The sequence below is a fragment of the Anolis carolinensis genome, chromosome 4, assembly GCF_035594765.1.
Source record: "Anolis carolinensis isolate JA03-04 chromosome 4, rAnoCar3.1.pri, whole genome shotgun sequence".
In the NCBI taxonomy this organism is placed as follows: Eukaryota; Metazoa; Chordata; class Lepidosauria; order Squamata; family Dactyloidae; genus Anolis; species Anolis carolinensis.
Window position 1 is genome coordinate 28,539,354 of NC_085844.1, and position 26,379 is coordinate 28,565,732.

General features: G+C 35.4%; 1 protein-coding gene across 5 annotated transcripts in view; it reads right to left on the bottom strand.

Moving 5' to 3' along the window:
• The window catches only part of vps13b (vacuolar protein sorting 13 homolog B), a 389,126-nt gene that overhangs the window by 348,580 nt on the left and 14,167 nt on the right, over positions 1–26,379 (bottom strand). For all 5 annotated transcript variants that reach the window (XM_003226609.4, XM_008119485.3, XM_062980141.1 and 2 more), the window contains exons 4-5: positions 2,829–2,946; positions 718–885 (exon numbers count right to left, since the gene is read on the bottom strand). In XM_003226609.4, coding sequence (XP_003226657.2) covers positions 718–885; positions 2,829–2,946 — 286 coding nt within the window. The remainder of the gene's footprint in view (positions 1–717; positions 886–2,828; positions 2,947–26,379) is intronic.

Below are 26,379 nucleotides of genomic sequence, written 5' to 3' on the forward strand. Positions count from 1 at the left end.
TGTTTTACAAGAAACTGACAGAAAAAGCAGTTCAATACGCAGTAACGTTATGTAGTAATTACTGTATTTACAAATTTAGCACCAAAACATTGCAACATTTACTACAAAAACAATGACTACTAAAAGGGAGACTGCCTTGGATAATACAGAACCTTGAATAAGTGAAGCTTGGGTAAGCGAGACTCTATTGTAATAGCAGTAACTTTAAAGATCAGAGTGCACCTCCCCAATCCTGCTTTCATTCCTCTAATAATTCCTGAGCAATATTTAGAACTACAGTAGAGTCTCACTTATCCAACATAAACGAGCCGGCAGAACGTTGGATAAGCGAATATGTTGGATAACAAGGAGAGATTAAGAAAAAGCCTATTAAACATCAAAATAGGTTATGATTTTACAAATTAAGCACCAAAACCTCATGTTATACAACAAATTTGACAGAAAAAGTAGTTCAATGTGCAGTAATGTTATGTTGTAACTACTGTATTTACAAAATTAGCACCAAAATAGCACGTTATATTGAAAACATTGACTACAAAAATGCGTTGGATAATCCAGAACGTTGGATAAGCGAGTGTTGGATAAGTGAGACTCTACTGTATTTGTGATTTTCCTGCTTCTTGGCAGGCGGTTGGACTGGATGGCCCACAAGGTCTCTTCAAACTGTGATTCCATGATTCCAACTTACAGGAGAAAAGTTAACAGAAAGACACTTACCCGAAATATCCATGAATGCTTGATCCCAAAATTCATTCACTGTGTAACATTCTGCTGAAGTGATATTAACTGAAAGAACAATATCATCCTCCACATATTTGAGTATGAGATTATTGATGACAATATTGACATTGTTAATTACACGCCAAATCAAACTCTGCACATAGCCTAGAAAGGAAATAGGAATTTAGTAATCCTTTATTTGCGAAACTCATTTGCAAATCACAAAATACAAAACCAGGTTCAATCAGTGTGGTACACTAGGAGGCAGATGGTTTAGACAAAACAAAAACTTAACATTTTCTGTATTCAGAAAACAGACTGAGAGACAACTTTCATCCTACAGCTGTAACTATATGGAACTCAGTGACTTCGCATTGATGTGGCATTGGGGGCTGTGCAGTGGTGGTGGGAGTGTAGAGGAATTGGTGTGTTGTTTTGCCATGTGTGCTGGGGAAAGCATTTAATTTCGTCGTACAATGTACAATGACAATAAAGTTATACTATTCTATTCAGTGACCTTAATACAGGTTTCACTATATTCAATGTAACTTGCGTCCAAAGAACAATGAGCTTTAAAAAACCATTAAGTAGTCCATATACTGAGAAAACAGTTACTGTAAATGTCACAGTTGATGTAGAAAAGAAAGCTCTAGAAGCAGTGAATTCAATGTCACAATCTGAAGGCTGTATGATCTTAAGCGGAATTTAATAATTACTGCCAAGGATGAAGCATCCCCTATCCAAAATACTCCAAAATCCAAAACTGTCCACATGGATGACTGAGATAATTATACCTTTTCCTTCTGATGAATGAAGTTTCATGTGTAAAAATATTTAAAATTGTGTTGTTGTTTTTTTTAAAAAAAATTAAGCTACATTTTTGGGTGTAAATGGAACATAAATGATTTTCATGCTTAAAGTTTGCTTCCACCTCCATTATGAACACATATACTAATACAGATATTCCAAAATCCAAAAAAGCATTTGAAATCATTCTCGTCTGAAACCTTATGGATAGGGAATACTCAACCTGTACTGCAAAACCAATGTCTCTGTGAGACAGTTATTTTATTTATGTGACACATCAATCACTCTTGAGCCTACTAGTGCCCTGAAGTAATACACAACAGATAAAAACATTTATAATCAGACTACAATGGTTTAATCTAGTTGATGTTAAGTTTTAATGTTATTTTCATATGCGGGGTTTCTCTGGAATTTATGTCAGTGTTTGTTTGTTTGTTTGTTTATGGAGGTATCGAATGTTTGCCATTGTATGTTGGAATCCGCCCTGAGTCTCCTTGGGGAGATAGGGTGGAATACAATTTTATTATTATTATTATTATTATTATTATTATTATTATTATTATTATTATTATTATTATTATTATATTTTAAAAGGTTGAAACAGCCATTTGAACTTTAAGAACAGAAAACAATATTACATAATAAATACTTAGCTGCCTGACAGAAACTCAAAAGGGATGGAACAAGTTTGACTTCCCTTCCCAGGGTGCCAGTACAAAGAACATTTGTTCATCATTCTAGCTCCTCGAAGTGATGGTACATGGGAGAGGAAAATCTCATAATTTTGGCAAAAGGTAAAAAGTAGACATCTTTAGTCAGCTAAAGTAGCAGCATAACCATATGCACTTATGGAAAGTATATGAGAAAGTGCATATTCATTTGTTCTTATGACTCATATAATTATTACAATTACGTGTTTCCCGTATCCTCATGCAGCGAAAAAGTGTATAGCCAGAGATATCCTTCTGCTAATGTCAAGCAGAATCCCAATGAAAATATTGAATTATGTAAAAAAAACAATTTGGGTTTGCCTAAGTGCAGACTTAAGAGTAATTTCCACCTAAATGCCCAACAGAAAGGGATAGATCACTAGTTTCCAAAACCATGTACGGTGCTCCTGTTGTACAGTGGAACATTTACACAGTGTTCAACCAGAAACATACTTCTCAACCAGGAGAAGATCAAATCAATTTGAGAGGGGATATGTTTCACCGTGCTGAAAGTGAAGATAATTATGTTCCAACTTGCACCATTACAATTAATATTAAGTGCCAAAATATACAACTTATCGAACAAACTACCTGGTGGCAAATCAGGGTCAGGAGTAGCCTGCTGAATTCTTCTTGGTTTCACTGATGTTTTTGTGCTTTCTGAGGTACTACGATTTGTTGAACTGGAGCCACAGCTTTCATGGTCATCCTGTAAAATGTAAGAAATTATTGTATTGTCGAAGGAAAAATGATTAATTTTGAATCAGACAAGAAGAAATCAATTTATTATCTTTTTTGCATATTTACTTATTTGTCTAGTGCCTGGATTGTTTTTTTTTTAAACTCAACAAAATTCTACAAATCATGTCACTGATTCTCCACACCTAGTTCTGTCTCATCTATCTTTTGTATTTGTTCATTGCAACAAGAAATTTTAATATAGCTATATATGTTAAATTCATCTATACTTTTCCTTTAGTGAGGAAGACATTTTCACTTCAGCACTAAAACATAAACAGCATTAAATCTTGATATATTAATACCTGTCTAACAAAATTTTACTTCTAGAATTTAAAAAGTTATTCTTAATTCAAAATATCAATATAAGTGAGGTGCAATGTGAAGTTCATATGGAATATACGGAGTGATGAAATCCGCCATTAAATTCCAATTTTCTAACTATAAAAATTATCCAAAACCTTTAAAAAAGATGTAAAAAGAAATTTCTCAAAATGTGGGCTTTAAAATAATAAAAAGACAATGGCTACTAACACTTTTATAAAATAAAGTTTAGACTCTATTACTGAGAGGGACATCATGTGGCCATGACCTTACAAGAACTATGCTTCTTTTTAGACCTGTTTCTGTAAAAGGAAACTGTAGTCATACATATTTCTGTTCAGTGTTAACTCTGAAAACACACAATTAATTTCTCGAACATATGTGGCTGCTCCCAAGCCCAGAAATAAACCATGTTCATTAAAAGAAATGTGAAAAAGTTCTAAGTTAACTGCCAAAACTAGCATAATTATGAAAGTATTTAACACTGGAACCAACTGAAATCACATACTGCATAGAGATTACACTGATGTCATGACAAACTTCCAGCCAAATTGCACTAAACTACTACAGTCTAATAAATCTAGGTCACACCGTATGACAAACATTTTAGAGTTTAAAAAATGCAAATGATATTTTTTTCCATTCCAAAAGCCATTTTTATTAGGTTGAATTCTAATACAGGATTTCATAACAGATTCTCAGTAACTGTAGGATTTATTCCAAAGATTAAATTATAGTTGTGCCCAATTCTGAAAGAACTCTAAAGATTTTTTTCAATTGTTTTACAAAAGCTCTTTCATTGTTCAATGCAGTGATACCTTCACTTAAGAGTTTAATTCGTTCCACGACTGAGCTCTTAACTCAAATTGCTCTTATCTCAAAGCAGATGTTTATATTGAAATGATATTAATCTGTTCCGGCCCCCCAAAAACCATACCAAACTTTTGTTACATGTTTTTAAATTAGAAAAATGTACTTTATAAATAACAAATAATGTCTAAAAATTAATTTTCAAGGAAACAAAAACCATCACCCTTCCAAACCAGATAGGGAGAAACTGATGGGCAGTTTTCTGTGTCTCTTTTCTCACCGATTAATGCTTGCCTCTTTGAAGATTCTCTACTTCTTCCATCACCTTAGCTCTCTTCCTCATCCTGATCTTGAACACTGGAAAATCGCACAAGGTCCCAGGGGCAGGAGGAGACAATATTTGACAGGAAGGAACTGGTAAACACCAGCTCCACTTGAAAGCTCAGCCAAAAGGCCAAGCCCGGCATTCCCTGCATGGAACCCCTCTCCCACCCGGCTAGTGGGCATCCATCCACTAGGCCACCATATTGTTTCACGGTTGGTCTGAGCCTCCCACAGCCTCCCTCCTAGTGCTGATGCTGCTGCTGGTGAAAGCCCCTCCCATGGAAGGTGGCATGCTCTCATGCTAGTGCTACCTCTCACCCTAGCTTGTAACTCAGAGGGGAAAACAGGAGAAGTGATGGCTTGTATCTCAAAAAACTCGCAAGTTGAGTCACTCGTAAGTTGGGGTTTTACTATATACTATTATCATGATGTAATACACTTCAAATTAGTATCAACTTCCTAACGATTCAACTGATTTACTCTAGTTGAGACCAAGAATTTGCTAAAGTTTGCTTCTTTATTCATTCCTTTTTACCATAATTGAAAGTAGTGAATGCAGATCCAGGGCAATTGCTTTCTGATGTCTTTCTATAAGGGGCATAGACTGCCAAAATATGAAGAGGAAATAAAATTGGTCCTGGGAGGAAGGGCTATGACTGATATATAAACTCTCCATATCTAGAGTGAATTCACCCCCTTTTTAACAGAAAAAGGAGCAATCTTAGTTACTTTGGGGGAATCATACACTGCCTCAGGGGCATAATTTGAATTAGTCTTTTTACTACAGAGTGATGAAAAGTGGTTATTTGGGGAAAGGTATACCAAGTTTCAGGTATACAGGGAAAATAATGCAATTCCTTCCAAAACTACATCACCATCTCACTAAGCAGAAAAATTTGAGGTTTTTTTTACCATAATAATGCTATTTTTAGCCAGCTATAATTGACTTATCTTACAAAATATATCTGCAAATATAGTATTTATCTATAATAGGGGTCCCCAGTCTAAGGCCCACAGGCCAATTGCAGCCCTAAAAGGTCATTTACTTGGTCTCTGCCCGAAACTTTAGACTTAGGGACTGAAACAACTTGAAGGCACACAACAACGACAACAATCCCAATTAACTTGACGATCTCATCAGCCAAAGGCAAACCCAAATTTCCTACTGAAATACTTGTATGTTTATGTTGGTTAAAATTGTTCTTTGTGTTAAATATAGTATTATTTCATGTTTCTTTGGGGAGAGGGGGGACAAATTAATTTCTTGTAAGATATTTGCAATGTGTGTAGGAATTCGGTCATGTTTTTTTCAAACTATAGTGAGGTCCCGCAATAGTCTGGAAGACCGTGAACTGGCCCTCTACTTTAAAAGTTTGAAGACCCTTGATCTATAAGGTATGTGTGTGTGAAGATATCTTATACAGCTATAATTCCAGCTTCAAAATAGCTTTCTGAGACAGTTTACAAGTGAAAAGAGGTTTTATAGTGTATAAGGTAAACAGATGAAAATACATCTGCTATTTATATATAGCCTGCAAGAAATGTTGATCACTAAAACTGCCATAAAGATGAGACTCTCAGAATGGTTATAAATATACAATGGTGGCATTTAATAAAATGAGCATCAGCAATGTTTTGTGTAAATTTAACCACCCATTACTATTACTGAAATGGAGTAACCAATGGCTGGGTGACAGCAATAACAAGAGATATTTAAGTACAGTAGAGTCTCACTTATCCAAGCCTCGCTTATCCAAGCTTCTTTTTCCAAGCCATTTTTGTAGTCAATGTTTTCAATATATAATGATATTTTGGTGCTAAATTCGTAAATACAGTAAATACAACATAATATTACTGCGTATTGAACTACTTTTTCTGTCAAATTTGTTGTATAATATGATGTTTTGGTGCTTAATTTGTAAAATCATAACCTAATTTGATGTTTAATAGGCTTTTCCTTAATCCCTCCTTATTATCCAAGTTATTCGCCTATCCAACGTTCTGCCGGGCCCGTTTAGCTTGGATAAGTGAGACTCTACTGTATATGCAGATGGAATGCTTCAGAAGAAATTACATTTTAAGAAAAGGTTTAACAAAGAAGATTCGTAAGCTTTCAACCTTGATATGTAGGACTGAAGAAAGAGTTTGTGATTATTTTTTGCCTTCAGAATATCCCTGAAGTTGCCAAATATCCCAGAAAGAGGCATAATATTTGACCCCTGGGCCATTTCTGCTGTGACACAATTGTATAACAAGGGTGAAACAGAGTCATCTTGTCAAGACTTGGGCATTGTAAATGACTTTGATATAGCGTCTGGATATAAATGGAGGCAAATTAAGCAAACCAACTTTAAATGATATGTTTGAATATCTGCAAGCCAGATCCATCTTTATTTAACCCTTGTTAACTATGGTCTAGTACTACAGCCAAAAGAGATAAGTTTCTTGTCCTGGTGATTGTTATTGAGGTACTGGGTTATAGATTCCTTAGTAATTTCACAAATTTTGGAGGATACACAAGAAAGGAATGTACATGATATTAAAGAAGACCAGAGCCTGTGTACCTCCTTGCTATTTCACCATGTAATTGTTTTCCTATTCTAATGTTTAAGAGGCAGCAGAGGGAAAGTAATGAATACTCAATAGGATCAATCTTTGGTAACACCTTCATTATTCATAAGCAGAGACAAGTAGCATGTTTAAGAGGATTAGTATGAAATAAAATGTGCTGGATTACATTCAAATCAAATAGCTGAAAACAAGATTATTTCTGTTAAATTGCTGCCAAAACCAATAACAAAAGCTAAAGAAAATATAGACATTTGGAAAAATGATCATCTGTAATGTAAAAAGCTTAAACATTTTATGCTATACTAAAATATATGTAAATCACAAAGTAGCACATTAAATAGCACTAACTTCAAATGGTGTGAGCCCATAACACTGATCAGTACAGTGAGGTCAAGGCATAATGTTAACAGGCCATTAAACATGATTAAAAATCAGATGTCAACCACTGGATCATGAACCCACAGGCTTAATCTAACTTCTGTGTAGATTTTCTCGTTACCTTCAGTTGTTTGCATCAGCATTAAAAATGTTTAAATAGGAATATTTAAAGTTAAAGTGCAGGACTGTTTACAGACAATGGCTATGTTTTGTGTGATATATGATGCTATTTTATGTGGTGTGTTTAATAATGTTTAATGTTTTATTAGGGGAGGGTCAACTTTGACATTTTATACTGTTTTTTATCGAGGGCACTGAATTGTTGCCAACATTGTGAACTGCCCTGAGTCCTCTTCGAGGTTGAGAAGGGTGATATATAAATACCACATATAAATAAATACATAAATAAAATACATCAAGGTGTTTGCCTGTTTTAAGATTTGAAACTGCTTATAAACTCATAACAAACATGGCTTACCTATAAGCTGCTGGAACATATTTTTATAAAGTTTGATTTGTTACTATTTTTTTCCATTAAGCTATTTTTCTTCAGAGTCGGGCTTTTTTTGAATAGGCATCAGATAAAGAAAAACATAACTGGACTTGGAAGGCATCATTGTGATAGTTATTTCAGATTTATAACTCATCCTCAATTCCTGATTTAATTCTTAAAGTAAAGGTTTCCCCCTGACATTACGTTTAGTTGAGTCCGATTCTGGGGGGTTGGTACTCATCTCCATTTCTAGGCTGAAGAGCCGGCGTTATCCGTAAACACCTCCTTGGTCATGTGGCAAGCATGGAGCACCATTACCTTCCCACTGAAGCAGTACCTACTGATGTACTCACATTTGCATGTTTTCAAACTGCTAGGTTGGAAGAAGTTGGGGCTAACAGCGGGAGCTCACCCTGTCCACGGATTTGAACCGCCAACCTTCTGCAGCTTAGCGGTTTAAAGATCGTTCATAGTTTAGAGTTCAGATGATATCCTAACAGTTATTAAAAATCAAATTGAAACAGAAGTGTCCAAATTTCTCCTCAGGGCAACAGGAGGACATGAATGAAGATTAGCTCCCTTTTCTAAGAGAATGGTGCTAAAGGGAAAATAAATCCTTTCTGCTGACATAAAAAATCAACTGGAGATAGAAGGTAAAGGGACAGTGATGGCCAACCTATGACACGCGTGTGAGCACTGACACGCCTAGCCATTTTTGCTGACACGCTGCTGCATGCAGATTGATTAGATGACTATGCCTTTTGTGGCCAAATTTGGTGTGATTTGGTCCAGTGGTTTTGTTGTTTACTCCATGGGAATTATGCACATTACATTTATATAGATAGATAGATAGATAGATAGATAGATAGATAGATAGATAGATAGATAGATTATTATATCATTCTATTATTATTCTATTATTATTGTAGTATATTATCATATTATTACTATTATATTATTATTATATTAATTATTCATGACTACATTGAAACTAGAATAGAGAGAAATCAGTGTGGAAACTGCAAGAGGTACCATAGATTGTTGTACATGGAAATAATGGTAGTAAATAGTTTTTGATTTATTAAATACAGTTATATATTACAATTATACATTTTTGTTATTTAAGCTATACATATTGTGAAATTATGTTTTTTCTCTCAAAATGACACACCACCAAGTTTTTTGGTGAATTTTGACACACCAAGCACAAAAGGTTGCCCATCATTGGTCTATAACAATAAACTAACAATATAGTGGGATAATTAAGAATCTCAGCAATACTACTACTTGATTTTTTTCTGAAGTGAGAATAACCAATTCCTTCAAACTTTATTCATTTATTTGATAAACATTGAGTATCCTCAAGTCTTATTTGAATATATATCACTTTCTCAAACTGCTTTCAGAAACATGCAGAAACCTAAGAGCCACACACCTCCATGGCCATCGCTGTTACATGAGCTTCTCTGGATTCAATCCAGTCTACACTTCAAATAGGTTAAAATATATATAAACAAATATCACTAAATAATTAGAATTTTATATATTAAATATCTTGTCAAATAATTCAAAACAATGCCCGCAAGCTTCTAACACAGTGGTTCTCAACCTAGGGTCCTCAGATGTTTTTGGCCTACAACTCCCAGAAATCCCAGCCAGTTTACCTGATGTTAGGATTTCTGGAAGTTCAAGGCCAAAAACATCTGGGGACCCACAAGTTGAGAACCACTGCAAGTCAAAGCTTACATGTATTCTTTTGCCAGTAAACTGTGCCATAATTGTGGCAAATAAATAATCTTGTTTTATCAAGTACTATTTATGAAAAAGATAAAAAAATATAGTTATCATATGAAAAATGCAATATGAAGAACCGAACTGATTTCAGATAATCTAAGAAAGGGATGGGTTTCTGAGAAGGATAAAACACAGTTATATTATAGAATTCAACTAACTTCACCAATTATATGGAAAGCAGGGTGAACAGGTCAGAGGAGTTATATATATAAAAGAACATGGGAAGAGAAGAAAGTGTGGGAAAGTGAAAATTTGGAAACATCACTTAATTTTCTCACATAACGCCAAACTGAAGCAGCTCAGGGAATATTCAGTATCTACAGAGTGGACAGTGCAGTGTTTCAAGTTAAAGCAATCCACAGATAAACATTCAACAATATTACTTATATCATAACCTATTTTAGCAATGGTATATATCCAAAGCAAAGTCAAACCTGTCAACTGTGTGGTTATTTGTACCATTATATGTTTTAACTTGTTTTAATTAAACAAAACAGGATCAAACCATGGACTTTCACTGTCAGAATACAGGAATCCAGAAGACTCTAGGGGAGGAGAGTCATTTATGGCACTCCAGATCTCCTGATTCGCCCCTCAAAAAGCTCTGGAGAATTGGTTTTTGAATTATTTGTTCAGCTACTAGCAGAATGGGAAAGGAAAGGAAAAAGCTCCACTGTGGCCTGTTCAATGTTGGATTTAGCCAAGGATCTACATGCCATATATAAATCTTTTCACAGATAAACTTATTCCATCTCAAAGCATCATGAGAAACTTCTATGATCCACATTAAAAAATTGAAATTTGGGGCAAGAGGGTGTTTCTAACACAATACTAAGAAATGCAAATAATATCTTAAAGATAATAAAATAACTACATGTATGATAAGCTTCACTGTGTTTTATTATCTGTGTATAATTCATCCTGCAAACTCATTGAAGTATTTACAGATAAGTGAGCACAAACTCAAACAGATTGTCATGTTCTTCATAAATGGATAATCAAGTATTGCTAATGTTTTATTTTAACATACACAACAATGCATCTCAAAATGTATCATTTATAAAGCTATTGTTGCTATCACATATTAGTGTTCACTAGACTTACTGGAGAGGATGAACATCCCTTATCTGGAAGTCCAATATCCCAAATACTCCAAAATACAAAATTGTCTATGCAGACGGCTGAGATAATACTTTTACTTTCTAGTGGTTCTATGTGCACACATTGTTACAAATATTGCATACATTTCATTCCAACTATGTTTACAAGTGTATACAAAACATAAATTACTTGTATTTAGACTTGGGTCCCATCTCTGAGGTGTCTCATTATGTACAAATATGCAAACACAGGTATTCAAAAATAATTTAAAAACTAAAATCCAAAACACTTCTGGTCCCGAGCATTTTGGATAAGGGATACTCAACCTTCATATACACTGTCATTTATAAAGTTAATGTCAGTTGAAAAACAGCAAAAATGTGTTTATTCTTTACAGAAAAAGTTAAAAAATAAAGCCAGGAGCATATAAAGATATGGAAATTGTTTTTATAAAAATAAAAATACTGGACAATAATTGGTTAGCAGTAACTAACATCCAGAAATGAAATGGATAGAAATGCATGTCTATAATTATAATGCATTGATCTGTAGTTCATTTCTGGGTGTTATGGTACTTACTGCTGATTGTGGGCCTGAAATCAGCCTAAATACTTTTGTTTACATGTGAGCAGTTTTCATATTTTATAGACATAGATATACAGGAGTGAACAATTCCAGTAACTGTAACACATTCTAGCTCTACCATCATTGTTAGTGACAAAGTGTACAAACATTCTAGAAAGGAAGAAGTTCAACTATCATTTATAAGATAAAGATCAAAATTGTATGTTCCAATTTAACACCTTCAAAACAAACAACCATATACTACAAATAAATATATAGGGTATCTGTATCACTTTAAAACAGAAGAGATAAGGACAGACACCCATTCAACCTAAAGCAAGCAAAATGTCTATTTTATCCTCCCAAAAATCCATGGAAATCCAGAAAGTGTTTGTTATATTATAAAAGGTTTTAAAACTGTAACAGTTAAAAACAAATCTCTTCCAAATATTTAAACTGGAACAGATTCCAAGATTCTTTTGCTACTTTCCAAGACACGTATTCCTTGACAACAGCCAGTAAAGGCACACAGTTTGAGCCTGCTGCCATGTAAACTAGTAAACGGCACAGAGAAATGGGACTGCCCCTTTGAAGCTCAAATGAAGAAGTGATGAAGGAGTGAAAAATGCAAACGGTATAAATATCTTATTTGCAAAGAGCAAAATCCGTGAGTTAAAAGTATGCTGAATTGCAGTTTTGAATGTCTTCATCATGGTGATCAGCAAGGAACAGATAGAAAGGAAAGAAAGCCAGGAAGAGGAATTCGCAACACGCTTCCTCTTGGTACAGAAACATGCTTGGGAAAAGAAAGTATGGTTAGAATGGAGAAACATGTGAAGAAAGAGAAAACAGAAGGAGGGAAAGAAGACAAGAGACACCCAGAAGAAGGAAGGACAACGCACAGAAAAACATTTGGTGAAGTGAGAGACCAAGAGAACCTAACTCTCTGAACTCACTCTGAAGAAAAAACAGAATTTTGAAACACCAACTCTTCCCCTAACTTCACTCTGAAAAGAAATCAGTGAAGTCAAAAAGAAATTCATACACATTGAATGAGACAGAACCTTTCTCTTCCAAGCGGAAATCAAAAACAGTACAATAAGGAGTCAAATCATAGATAGGATATTTCACCTGCACTCAGGTAAGGGTTTTAAGTGCCTAATCTAACATAAATAGTTAAATGTTGTTATTGATAGAAATGCGCCTTTTTCACAAGTTTTCACGTCTCTAATAAACTGCCAAAAACTATAATGTTACTAAAACTTAAAACAAAAATGGATGCAGATATAGTCTGAATAAAATATATTATTTATAGAGACAGAACAACATGAAATTGACTGCTATTCTGGATATGTAGAAATAAGGTTCCTTATCTCATGAAAAAATAGTTTTAAGTTATAATTGATATATCAGAAAAAATAAAATGTAAGTGATGGCAATCTACATAGAAAGTAATGGCAACCTATATAGACGATGCTATTGAATTACAATATTTGGCCACAAATTGAAAGCCAAAACACCTAATTCCTCCTTATAATAATAATAATAATTTTATTTTTATACCCCGCCCCATCTCCACGGAGGGACTCGGGGCGGCTTATATGGGGCCAAGCCCAGTCCACAACAATAAAACAAAGCAATAAAACAGATCAAATAACAATAAAAACAAGTAATAAAAATCACATTCAAGGACAAAAATAAAATCTTGGATAAAATCTAGAAAAACCTGGGCCAAAGTGCTAGTTTGTCAACTAGTTGATAACATAACATTGTCTGGTGTCTTTTGACCTTCTGTGTTATCAAGAACCTCAAATTCAGTTTATCATATCAAAGTTCTCTGAAAGGCTTAATCACAGAGTTCAACTCCTTTTGAACCTCGTGCAACTCCCGTCTTCTTGATTATAAAAACTACATAATGAAACAGTGATCAACCGATTTTCTAAATTGCTTTGTTATAGTGCCTGCAATATAGCAACCAACCCTCTTTTCTCTGTTAATATTATTATTATATTAAAACAATTTGCATTTTAAATAGCCTTCCTCTTTCTGTTTCTTCATTTCCTGGAGTACAGTTATGTTTGAAGTAAACTGGTTTTGAAAAAAGGGAGGAATTTCCTAACAAATGTGATACAATAGAGAAATTAGATGTTCAAAGAAACATCATCTAAATTATTGTCAGCTCAAGCATTTTGGATCCTCACCTATATGTTTCCATGTCCCTTAACTCTCAAGATGCACCAGTCAAATATGGTAGATATATAAATGTAAGAGCAAAAGTTTCTAAAATCTATAATATGGGTCCTATTTAGTATTCTCAAAAGTGAAATGCAATAAAACCCAGCACAATATACTGTACTAGGAAAGTAACATATACAGTAAATAAATATACAGCTTTATTGGACCAAATTAAGAGAAGAAACATCTTAGGAAAACATCTAAAAAAATCTACCTACCGAGACATTATCTAAATTATATCTATCTTTATCTAAATCTAAATTATAACAGATTAAGAATGCATGTACTGAATAACAAATAATTTTAGTGAGTTTTTGATTCAAAAAACAATGTAGTCTCTTCATATTAACATTTCAAAAATAATTTAGGATTATGAATAGTGTTTGGCTAAATATCTGCTAGAGATGTACCATTAACTTAGAACAAAATACAATTATTAGTATATTTTAAATTGAAAACGTAAATGCTGAAAGCTTCATCAGCTCACACTTGATTAAAGAAAGAAAGCAATAGGATTGCTGTGAGTTTTCCAGGCTGGGTGGCCATGTTCCAGAAGCATTCTCTCCTGACATTTCACCTACATCTATGGCAGGCATCCTCAGAGGTTGGGAGGTTTGAGGTCTTTCTTTCCTTCCTTACTTCAGCTCTCTGTGCCACCTAAACACCAACTCCCGGAGGTAGATTGTTTTCTCAGCCAACTAAGAGATACTACAGTTCTGTGTTTATTTTATACACATACCCACAGGATTAAAAGTTGAGTATGCATGGAGTAGGACAACTGATAAAAATAATACACAATGCATATATTTTACTATGCAAAGTGTGATAAAATCTTAATGTACAAAATTTCCAGAAATGTTTAAGACATGCATGGGGGATGGTAAATTTTGGAAAAGACTTAAAAAATGGGAAATTGGTAAAAAATATATTAGCATATTGAAAATGATTTTATTACTTTAGAATCATAACATGTGTTGTATACATTATACAATTTTGTTTGAGATACAATTATGTTTGGCATATTAAAATAAAGTTAATTTAATATATAATAATAATAATAATAATAATACAACTTTATTTCTATTCCGTCCTATCTCCCCGAAGGGACTCAAGGTGGATTCCAACAAACAACAGCATACATTCAATGCCATCATAAATCAGATAGATATTGGCATAAAATCCCACATATGAAAACAGCATTAAAAACCTAACATCAAATTAAACCTAATATCAGTGAATTGAACATAACATTGATAAATTAAACCAATATAGTCAGACAGAATCAAACAAGAATTATATAGTGACATAAGATCTAAATAATTGTCCGCAGTAATTTACAAAAGTTCAACACAGTTGTGTGGGTTGGATTATGTAGCTTATGGGCTGACATAGACTAACAAAGCCCAGATACAGCATAATTCCCAATCAGGATCCGGAAGCCGTTTCTCATTAATTAATCCTCCTCCTCTCCATATGCTAATGAGCAGAGATAGGTCTTTCGTTGTTTTTTGTAGGAGAGGAGGGAGGGGGCAGCCTTATTTCTTTGTTTTTGAAATGGTTGTTTGTCCTGTCTCATCCCCGTCCCCTCATTTTGGTTACAGAACTTTAAGTAATACCTTTGCTTTGATCGTTTTATTACAAGGTGGCCAAAAATGATAAAAAGAGAAGAAACAATCAACATTAGTAAAACAGAGAGTTATTTTCTCTTCTCTAGCATCCATAGAGTCCAACATACATAAAGCATTTGTTCAAAAAACAAACAAAAACAAAGCAGAGAAAATACTGGGATTTACAATGATCAGGTACTTTGCATTGTCTTATTTTAAGTCATCTGGTCATTTTATTCATGATTCTGAAAAACCTTTCTAAATCTTTTTTTAGTTTGTTCTGGGGGTAGAGGCTTTGAAGGAAAAATGCAGGATAAAATGGCTTTTCTCGATGAGTCTAGGCCATCAGATCTCCATTTTAAATATTAAAATAGCAAAAAAAAAGTCTACACTACAATCCTATATATGTCTAATCAAAAGTATTCCCTTGAGCTTATCCACAGCTGAGAGTTCAGGACTGCAGAATCCTATAGCATCCTTCTCTTGGATCCAGGTGATTTTATATCTACCGGGCTTTTGCATCTTGGAGACCGGCAGGAATATGGGAAGAAAAGAATCCCACAGACATTATATATCATTAGATATCATTGAATCTTGGCCCCCAAAGTTTAAGATTTAAAAAAAAATAACAATAGCCTTTTATAAAAACTAAATGATAGTTGACGATTTAATTGCAGAAGCGTCCCTCTCTCACACGCAAACAAAACTAGAAGACTATAGAAAACTATAAATAAGAAGAAACAGGTTAAAGTGCCCGTCAGTCAAAGAAGAGTAGCAGCTTTATTTCAATTCTTTTAAAGGGGGGTGGGGGTTTACAATTTATTGAAGACAAGGGGCAAGACACAGGCTTGTTCAAGCAGAGTTGAAAATGCAAATATTTTCCTTAGTGGTCTAGTATCTGCTTTTGATGTGATCCCCTCAATACAAGTGGTTGTGTCTCTGAAGAGTTGCAGGCTACTCAGTTTTACAATGTGACTCATTATTCATATGATCCTTAAGTTCACCAAAATAGTTTTGAAAGCAGCTTTCTGAGTGACAGCCAAACCAATGAGTATGAAAAGAACTCCCACAGGCATCTCATGGCAGCATTTCAGTCAACAGTATATGCAACACCATAAAGCACAATTCTATCACTGAAAGTTGCCAGAAGTGTAATGGTTTTGTTGGCAGATCTCAAATTCAAAAGGCAATAATAAAAAAGTTAAAATTATTCTCCCACGCAACTCACTGCCATCAGCATTTGAAAATTATCAACTTCCTTTACATTAAAAATCTTATTTATGTTAAACTTCTTAATGAATTATATACTTCATAGCAGTTCAAGGGATATGTTTAAAAATGCAGTTAGAAACAGGGAGCTGCCTTCCATGTTGACATTTATTGTATGAAAGCTAGTATATGTTAGATTTTCTCAGAAGATATGTAATTCTTTTTCTATAATACACTGAAAAATAAAGCTTTGCCTGCACTGAAATTACCTGTTTTGGAATAACTTTATCAACAGATCTGCACCCTGAAATCCATATCCAAAGGAACATAAATCATGCTCAGATAAACAACTTTCGATTCAGAAGAACAGTATCTTCTAGGTATCCTGATCTACTTATATTATGAGCCTAAGTAAGCCACAGAATAATCTCATTCCGAGCATGAGAGCAGGAAGAAATTGTAAATACGTAAGTTCCTGGTAACAGATTCTAAGCCTGGAGCCAATTAGGTACTGGATGTGTGTATCATCAAGTCACCTGTTGACTTAGGTGACCTCATGAATTTCATAGAGTTTTCTTAGGCAAGGAATACTCAAAAGGTAATTTTGCCAGTTAATTTCTCTGAAATACAACCTATTTGCACCTGGTATTCATAGAAACATAGAGTTTGAAGAGACCACAAGGGCCATCCTGTCCAAGCCCCTACCCTGCAGGAAGGAGCAATCAAAGCCCTGGCATCTGATCATCTAAGTACTAACTAAGGCTGGCCCTGCTTAACTGCCAAAATCAGACAGGAATGAATGATTTTTTTTGTACCAGACATACGCCATGACATCAAGTAATATAACCTTTTAAAGTACAATAAGCACTTTCCAATATAAACATTGAAACTTATTCTGTATACTGGCACTTTAAATTACAGTAGCAGTGATGTGATAACAATACAATGTCTGATTTGTATCATCCCAAACTATCTCCATTTCCATTTCTTTACTAATTTAGCTCTGATTTTTTGTGGACTGACAGGATGTGATGCCAAGTGTTTCTTAAACTGTGCTCCTCCAGGTGTTTTGGACTTCAGCTCTAAGAAATCCCAGCCAGTTTACCAGCTCTTAGTAATTGTGAGAGCTGGAGGAGCGAAGTTTGAGAAACACTGCAGAGTATTTAGGCCCTACTGTCTTTAGAATATTTAGTCCCAACTAATGAGGTACTAGAGCCAAGTAAGGAATTTCGCATCCATGGAACCAATATGCCAGCAGGTTATCTGATTCTAGTAATAACATGGGTGACCAAAGTGTATCTCGTTGACCATATGAACCCCATAGCTCTTTTTTGCATGCTAAATATCTTCCAACATGATATTAAATGGAGGAAATAAAATTTTAACACAAAAATACCCCTCAAAACTAAATCTGACTATTGGTTTGCTTCTTAGTTTTAAAAAAAGGTATTTCCTGGGTCTAAAACAGCCAAAGGTAGAAGGATGTAGTATAACATGATTCACAAGAGCAGAAAGGGAAATATTTTGGTTGGAGTGGGGATTCAAAAATATTTATATTTAATGAGTGGGTTTTCCTTAAAAAATGTTTTAATAAATTAGGACTGATGGCTGTAGCAGGAGACTGTCCTCCAAGGTCTGAGCATCTCAATGCAGCTCCCTAACCTATGACAATTGTCCATCTTTTAGCTACTAGCCACAGCATTTTCCATTTTACTGAAAAGGTAAAATCTTGTAGAAAGGGATAATTGCAGCACAATCCAGATCTGCATTCCAGTTTATTGCTTTTATGCCTAGATTATGCAATGCTTTGAGATTTGAGTCTGTAATGCTACCCAATCCTTAAGACATTGCTACACAATGTCTGATACCTTGGCTATTGGTTAGATGTCCCTGACAAGTCTCCAAATAAATAAATTTAATGCAAGGTAAAACAGAAAAAAACCAATTGTGAATTACCCATTTCAGATAGCATGAGAGATACTGTCCTAAGACAAGAATAAAAGCTTAGTAGAGCCCTAAAAATAGCTGAACAATGCTCTGTAGCTGCTGAATCAGAAACATGAGTGTGATGTAACATATAGTAAAGAACTGCCAAAACCACCTCTGAGTATTTATTGCATCAAAAATCTATGAAATTCATGAGGTCACCATAAACAACGAGGTGATTTGCAGGGGCACGTGCATACACTCAATATTCCACCTTTTCCCCAATAATGGGATTCAAAGTAGCTAACATATTTTGAAACAAAATAATTAAAAACTAAACAAAATGTCAATAAAAGCACAAATATAAGATTTAGTTTTAAAAACAATTAAACAATTTCCAATGTTAAAATTCTTCCAAGTTTGAAATCTTGCCACTGTTCATATTCTTTTAAGACTCTAGTCCAGACCAAAGAGTTGGAAATAAGACTACCTCAGATGATTGCAGAATTACCACAGTAAATGCATATGCGTCTCCTCCATTAATTATATGAACAAAACTTTCTCTTATCAAATTATAGAAACAGTACATGACTAGTTGACTATTAAGTTGCCATCAAACTAGCTGAGACTACCTGTACCTGCTCAATCCAGAGCACCAGAAAGGACTATTTCTTGGAGTATTCCTGCCTGCCAAGCAAGGCAGAATTATTAAGGCAGCACATGGGTATCCCTTCTGTTTTATTTTACACACCAGTACCTGTTTTCCATACAATGGATGCTACAGGGCACAGCCCGTTCACCCCATCAAGCAGCTTGAGACTTCCATGGCATTTCTGTTCATTTTCCAGAGTAGAACAACAGTTCCTTTTGTTTTGGTGCACCATGAGGACAGCCTCAAAGCCCTTGTGGGTACAACTACATCACTTTAACTGCCATGGCTCAACACTATGGACTCATAGGGTTGTAATTTGATAGATATTTAGCCTTCTTTCTCAAAGAGTGCTGGTACCTCTGTGGCAGGATTCCAAGGCATTGATGCACCCTGAGGCCCCTTCTACACTGCCATATAATCCAGATTATCACAGCAGATAACTCACATTATCTGCTTTGAACTGGATTATAAAAGTCTACATTGCCATATAATTCATTTCAAATCAGATAATCTGGATTTTATGTGACAGTGTAGAAGGGGGCTGAGTCAAACCAAGACTAACCAAGCCATTGTTTTCACTCACAATACATCCACACGTATGTATCAAAAATATAATTTTCAACTTGAAATTGAATGTGTGCCTATGCTATTTTCCGCACCTCACTCTCAAGTAATTTTTATTGTTGAGGTATTGCACATAAATTCTCTATGTGTAGATCTCACAAGAAAAAATTACCTTTGTCTACATGTTTGATATTAAACATATATTACTTCAAATTAATATATTCATGTTAATGGCAGATGTGCAGGATCAGGTCTGAGCTTCTTAGCTGCAAGTAACTGCAGTCCTGAACTAAGTAACTGCAGTTCTGAACTAAGCCATCTTCTGAAACAACCACATTGAGGTTTGAAGGTTTTCCCCTTAATCCCATATATATAAAGAGCCAAAATTAACTTAGGCATCTAATTTGAGGTACCCAAAAAGAGGAAGGGCAAGTAAAGCTTAAAAAAAAAATCACATGGTTCTACAAACACCATAGGACCTGCTGCTGCCATATATTAATTGAATCCTGACACTACTGGTGGGAAAGAATTTATTTTCTAACACAGCGAATCATGAAGTCATTTCTTTTACTGTCACCAAAATAGCTCACTTAGCACATACTGGTCTCTCTCTCACAAAATTTGGTTTCAATTATACCATTAGAATGTTATGCATGGCAATGTGGGTCTCTGTTAACTACCACAGGCTCAAAAAGAATGTATGGTGAAGAGGGGGGGGGGTTGATTTATTGAGGACAAAGCAGTGGTTACAATAATTTCTGTGTGGCAAATAAAACTAGATTTATTAGCCCCATGAAAAGTCAATCCCATAATGTTTAAATAGCATAGAAAACACTATGAGGTTTGCTGGTATATTTTCCAAAGAAGTAATACACAGTATCTTTTTTTTAATTTCATAGGAAAATTCCTATTTTCTCTATCATTTGTCTATACTTCAACATTTACTTGCATTCGGTTTTATATTAATTAGCAAAACTAAATCATAGAGAGGAAAATCGCATCTGAGATTTTGTGGCTGTTTTATAACACGAACTAGCACTATTGAAAGTTCAGTAGCTAGAAGAAGCACTTAGCTACCACCAGACCTCTCCTATTTCACCACAGGAATATTGGATAATGTAGTATTTTCTCAGGAAATATGTTCCCACCCACTGGTGACAAAAACATAAATCATTCTCACTGAAACCGGTGATATAAAGCTTCTGATGTGAAAATACCATCGTAGGAGCTGACTGGAAGCCACAATGATAGCCTTTACTCAGTGATAACAGAAGAACATCTCAGGCTATGTTTAAATATAGTGTTCTAGGGTGAATCACATGCATTGAAAAGCCCCCTGGGCAAAAGAACTGTGAGTTCTATCACACAGTAGCCCACAACAGATAGGTGTTCATAATATGTGAAATACATTCAATGTCAAATATTTCTACAATAATGAAAACCATGATATTGCTACCAGGCAAATCCCAATCTGATGCCGTTTTTTAGAAACAGTATTGTTATCATAGTTCCCCTATGAAAGCATAATGGGAAACTGTCTTAATTGGTAATGTCTTTGGCAAAGCCATTCATACCAGGATAGAAGGAATAGTTCCTATTATTTCTCAATTTGCCTCATTCAGCAATGCAAAATTTAAGGTTCAAGTGCTCTTCATGACAATCCCCAAGAGTGCATCCTCAAGGAAAGTCCAAAAATACTAAACAGTCATTGCTAACTGTTGGAAATATTATTTGAATACAACAAAATATTCAATATATATACAAAATAATACAATGCTATGAAATAAAGCAAGTTTAGCAGGATCATAATAACATTTGAACTTGTCATATTAACAAGAACATAAGTATTGCATATACAGTGAGCCCTTGGTCTCCACTGGGGTTTGGCTCCAAGATCTCCCCCTGTCCTCTCCCCCCACAGACCCAAAATCCATCAGTGCTCAAGTCCTATTATATACAATGGCATAGTAAAATGGTGTCCCTGATACTAACATGGCAAACTCAAGGTCTGCTTTTGGGACATGGACGCACACATATTCAAGGTGTGGATACAGAATTGGTAAATATAGAAGGCTGAATGCATTATAATATTTCCTTACATCATCAATTTTTCAAAGTGTTGTTTTTCAATAGCAACATTTTTTCTTGGAAATTTCACACCTAATAATTCTACATTTTTATTCCTTTGATCTAAAAAGCGAAAGACCTGATCATTAAAAATTTAGAATACATTGTGTCTCCATTAAAGTTAGATCAAAATATGTTTGACTGAAAAATAACCTAACTTGACATTGCTCTGCTCAGTGTGTGCTCTATGCTTATCTATGCTTACCTTTTTGGAATCCCTCAAGGTGGCCAATAACATCTAAGTCACTTTTCTGCATACAAAACTGTCAATAGAACAGTTCTTGCTCTCAGTGTTGTGCTCTCCTTTCCTCCCTAAAGCCACTTGCTTTTTAGTCACATACATTTATCATCTTCCTTTCTCTGTAATAGTTGATGCCCACACTACTAGAAGCATACTAATCACCCCAAAATGCTTCTGTACTCTAGATTAGAGAAAAGTGACCACTTATCCCGAATGGGTGTGGATAACAGAGTGGAATTCAAGCTATGTTGTAGCTCTCTCTTATATGAAGGAGACTGATAGAGGAGTCTGATTACAGCCTCTTCTAGGCTTCTTTTATTATCTTCCTACTATCTGCCCAGTTATCACCCGTCTTGTTGAAAAAGGGCTGGCGGTAACTTGCTGATGTCATCCAATCAAAATAAACAGTGTTGATATGATGAGATTCCAGGTCTTCAGAGTTTTTTTATTTAAAAAAAACACGTAGAACTAGATCTTGGCTTGACTTTTGGCAGATTCTATCCAGCAGATTCCATCAGCCATTGCACCTGCTATGACTTTACTAACAGTCAAATCTATTAATATCTCAATATTAGCAAACATTCTGATCTCTTTGTCCATCTCTGACAACTGTGGTCCAAATGAAAGCTTTACCTTGCATTCCAACACTGCCACTTTTCTTCTCCTATTTTGAACATCTTTGCCTGATTGCTTTAAAAACTTGACTCAATGAAGGTATGGTGGATTTTTGGTTGTTGTTCTTTATGTTATTCTATTAGAACACTTATGGTAGTTCCTTTCAGTATATTTCAGTGATTACATGGTATGGAATACTTTCTTTAAGGAGCAGCTTCTAGCACTTCGTATCCTTCTTGGATCTGGGTGTTCCCAAACAGATATTCTGTCTGTAGATGTCTACATCAAGTTCTTTTCATCCTTGACTCTAATTGCTACTTCATTTTCCTTGGACAGGATCATTCTCCAAACTATCATTCTGATTTGAGATTTTTTGCTATGTTTTGACCACAAAATCGTATTTTACACTGAGTAGGGCAAAGGAAATTCCAATGGTAAAATATAGCTTTGTTGAGATAATTCTATCCCTGTTGCAATTTCTTGTTTAAAAATGCACAATGCAGGTAGTTGCAACTTGATTATATCATTAGTAAGTAAGTAAGTAACTTTATTTTTTTTATCCTGCCACCATCTCCCGGCTGGGACTCGGGGCAGCTAATACAGGACAAAGGCCCGAAAACAATAAGTACAACAATTAAAACATTACAAAGAGTAAAAACACAATAAAACCACATTATGCAAAACAATACATCAATTTATAAAAGCTCATTTAAAACATAAAATGAGTAACAATATAATAAAATAAGATGGACCACCAATTTGGTGGAGGGGGATAGCATGGAGGGGCCATTTAAACTAAAGTGCAATAGTATGGTTATAAAGTGCTTCGGGGCAAGAGCACAAAGTGCAAACATATCTCGACAGTTGAGAAGGGAGACAAACGTCCAAATTAATTATAGGAGAAGAAAACAGTGCGAAGGAAAATGTATTAATTTAAATTTCGATCATGGGGACTAAGTTATTCAAATGTGCAATGAAAAAAAAAGTTTTTAACTCCTTTTTAAAGGATGCAAGGGTGGGTGCCTGCCTGATCTCCCTAGGGAGGGAATTCCAGATCTGGGGGGCCACAACCGAAAAGGCCCGCTCCCTCGTCCCTGCCAACCAAGCCTGCGATGGAGGCGGGAGCAAGAGAAGGGCCTACCCGGATGAACGAAGAGATCGTGCAGGTTCATAGGGGAAACACGGTCACTAAGGTAGGCGGGTCCTAAACCATTATGCAAATAATTTAAAATGTCTACACTTCAGCTGTAGTTCTATATAAATTCTCTTGTGTAATATAGTATTCAAACATATCTCTAGGAAGTATACTATGTAAAAAGGTTTGTATGCTTTTTTCTTATCCTGTTCATTGAATAATTAGTTAAACAGCATATTAATACATCTTCAAATAAGATATATTATAGGTGGGGATGTTCCAGCCTTAAAAGTAGCTTTAATTGTTTAAATAAATGAAATTCAATCAACAGTTTAAAAAGCAGGAAATTTAAATCAGTAAACACATTCCTTTATTGCAATTATATCAGGAACTGATCAGCCCTTCATAAACAGATTGCAATGTACTCTTCTGCATTTCAAGATTTCAGATTACTATACAAAGTTAACACACACTAATTAGAGCCCCAGTACATCTGCAACTGCATCCCCATGACCCACCAAGACAGCTGCACTCTTATGGGACAATGACATTTACAAATTCCTGACAAATGCATGAGATCCGGAGCTAAAGCATTATCGGTTGAGGGGATCTAACTACAGAATGTACTCCCCTAGGAACTCAGCCACTTGGAATTCAAATAACTTTAGGACATATGGCAAACCCTTCTTTGATATAATTTTTCTGACAAGAGAAATAAATTTAAATTTTAGGAAGATTCTATACATTCTTTCCCAAGAGCAGCTCCCTACAAGGGAATACATATAAGACTCAATATGACCTTCTATGTAAGCGAATATGCCGAAATTAAATGGCTTTAGTAAACTGCAAGAAATGGTAGACTGATATAATGGTCCTGCATAGAACAATAACACAAGGCTCAACAGTAAAAATTGAATGATCTAGTCAAGAAAAAAATTCAGCCCTTTTTATATAACATTTTTCACTTTGCAATTACATACTAGGCTAAAGGCTGAGGTTTACAAAAGCAAATGATTTCTAATTTTAGCAAAAGTAGCAGAATTCTTGAATGACTAGCTATGAAAACCTATAAATTAATCAGCAACCTTCCCAAGTGAAGATTTCCTGATATTCCTAAAAATCACAGTATTGCAGAACAGTCGGTAGAATTTTCAGTATGGCTAAACTGGGTATGGTTTCTACTTTGGCAACACCTGACACAGTGGAATTGCTGATGATGAAACAGCCATCAGCAGAACGAATGGCATAAAAGAAAAAGATGCAAGAGAAAGGGTGCACAAAACAATGTTGCCTCACTAAATATTGTGCCAATAGTCTAAATACTGTATTTCATTGCATAATAGTCAATTTTTAATTTCCCATTTTTGGGTAAAAGAAGGGGGTGACTATTATGTGATGAATCTTTTTGCAGCTATGGCTGCCAGCTGAGGGAAACTCCATAGCTGCAATGCCACCTGCGTACCTGCAGGCAAGATCTACAGGACTGAACGAGCCCCTACGGCTCTCACAGCTCAGAGAGGAGAGGTGATCCAGAGATTCAACATACTCTTCCCTCTGAGCTTTGAAGGGCTGCCATGTCCAAGGCAACCCTCCGTAGCTCAGAGGAAAAAAACAATTGGGAAGGTGTCCCCCCCCACACACACACACACACACACGTAATAGTTATACCCGTGAACCAAGGCTGTGGCTGTCATGAGAGGAATTCTTAAATACCCTAACCAGGACCCCAAAAAGGGCAATTAACTGCCAGCTGAGGGAAACCCAATAGCAGCAATGCCGCCCATACATCTGCCAACAAGAACTACAAGACTGAGAGAGCCATCACTTCTGAGAAGAGAGGCAATGCAGCAGCTGAACTCGCTCACCCAATCACTCTTCCCTCTGAGCAACGAAGGGCTGCCATTTCCAAAGCAATCATCCATAGCTCAGAGGGAAGAGGCAATTGGGAAGGTATCTCCCCCCCCCCCCAGGCATAATAGTCACACCTGTGAACCAAGTGTGTGACTATTATGAGAGGAATTCTTAAACACCCTACCCAGGACCCCAAAAAGAGCAATGGCGACTCTTATTTGATGAAATACAGTACTGCCCAAAAAAATCTGTTGGGAGCCTACAGCATTAAAGACAAAACAAGTAATCCAACCAAATATGACCTATAATACTATTTATCATTGGTTCCCTAGATATTTCAGAGAAACTTTTTAACTGCCTTAGGGCATAAACATCTTAACAATAAGAAAGATCTCAAACAGTACATAGCACCTTTTTGGGGGGGGGGGGTAAGCTACCGGGGACAGTGACCACGTATGCATACATGTGTGTGCTTCTTCCCAGTTTAGACATTTCCCCACCAAACACATAAAGCTCACCATTACATCCAGAGAAGACAACTCAATTCTTTGAAGCTTAAACACTCAGTTCTACTTAAATGCTTCACAACGATCCTGTATTTTCATGTATGAGTCTAGACATTTTAGACAAAAAACCAATCCAAAAAACTTGAATCAACTTATCCACAGATTAATGTGAGAACTGTACCCTTACCTCTTATATACAAAGAGCCATCCCCTTCTCTGAGTAGAGTGGTGAAAGGCAAGAGCTTAATCCACCCTGGAATAAATTGACAGAAGCACTGGCCCCCTCTCACCTTTTTCCAATTCCTGTGTGGAGAAATGGTGGTTGGCCCACTGAGTCTGCATTGGTGCTTCCTCCTCTCTACAAAACAAATGTCAAC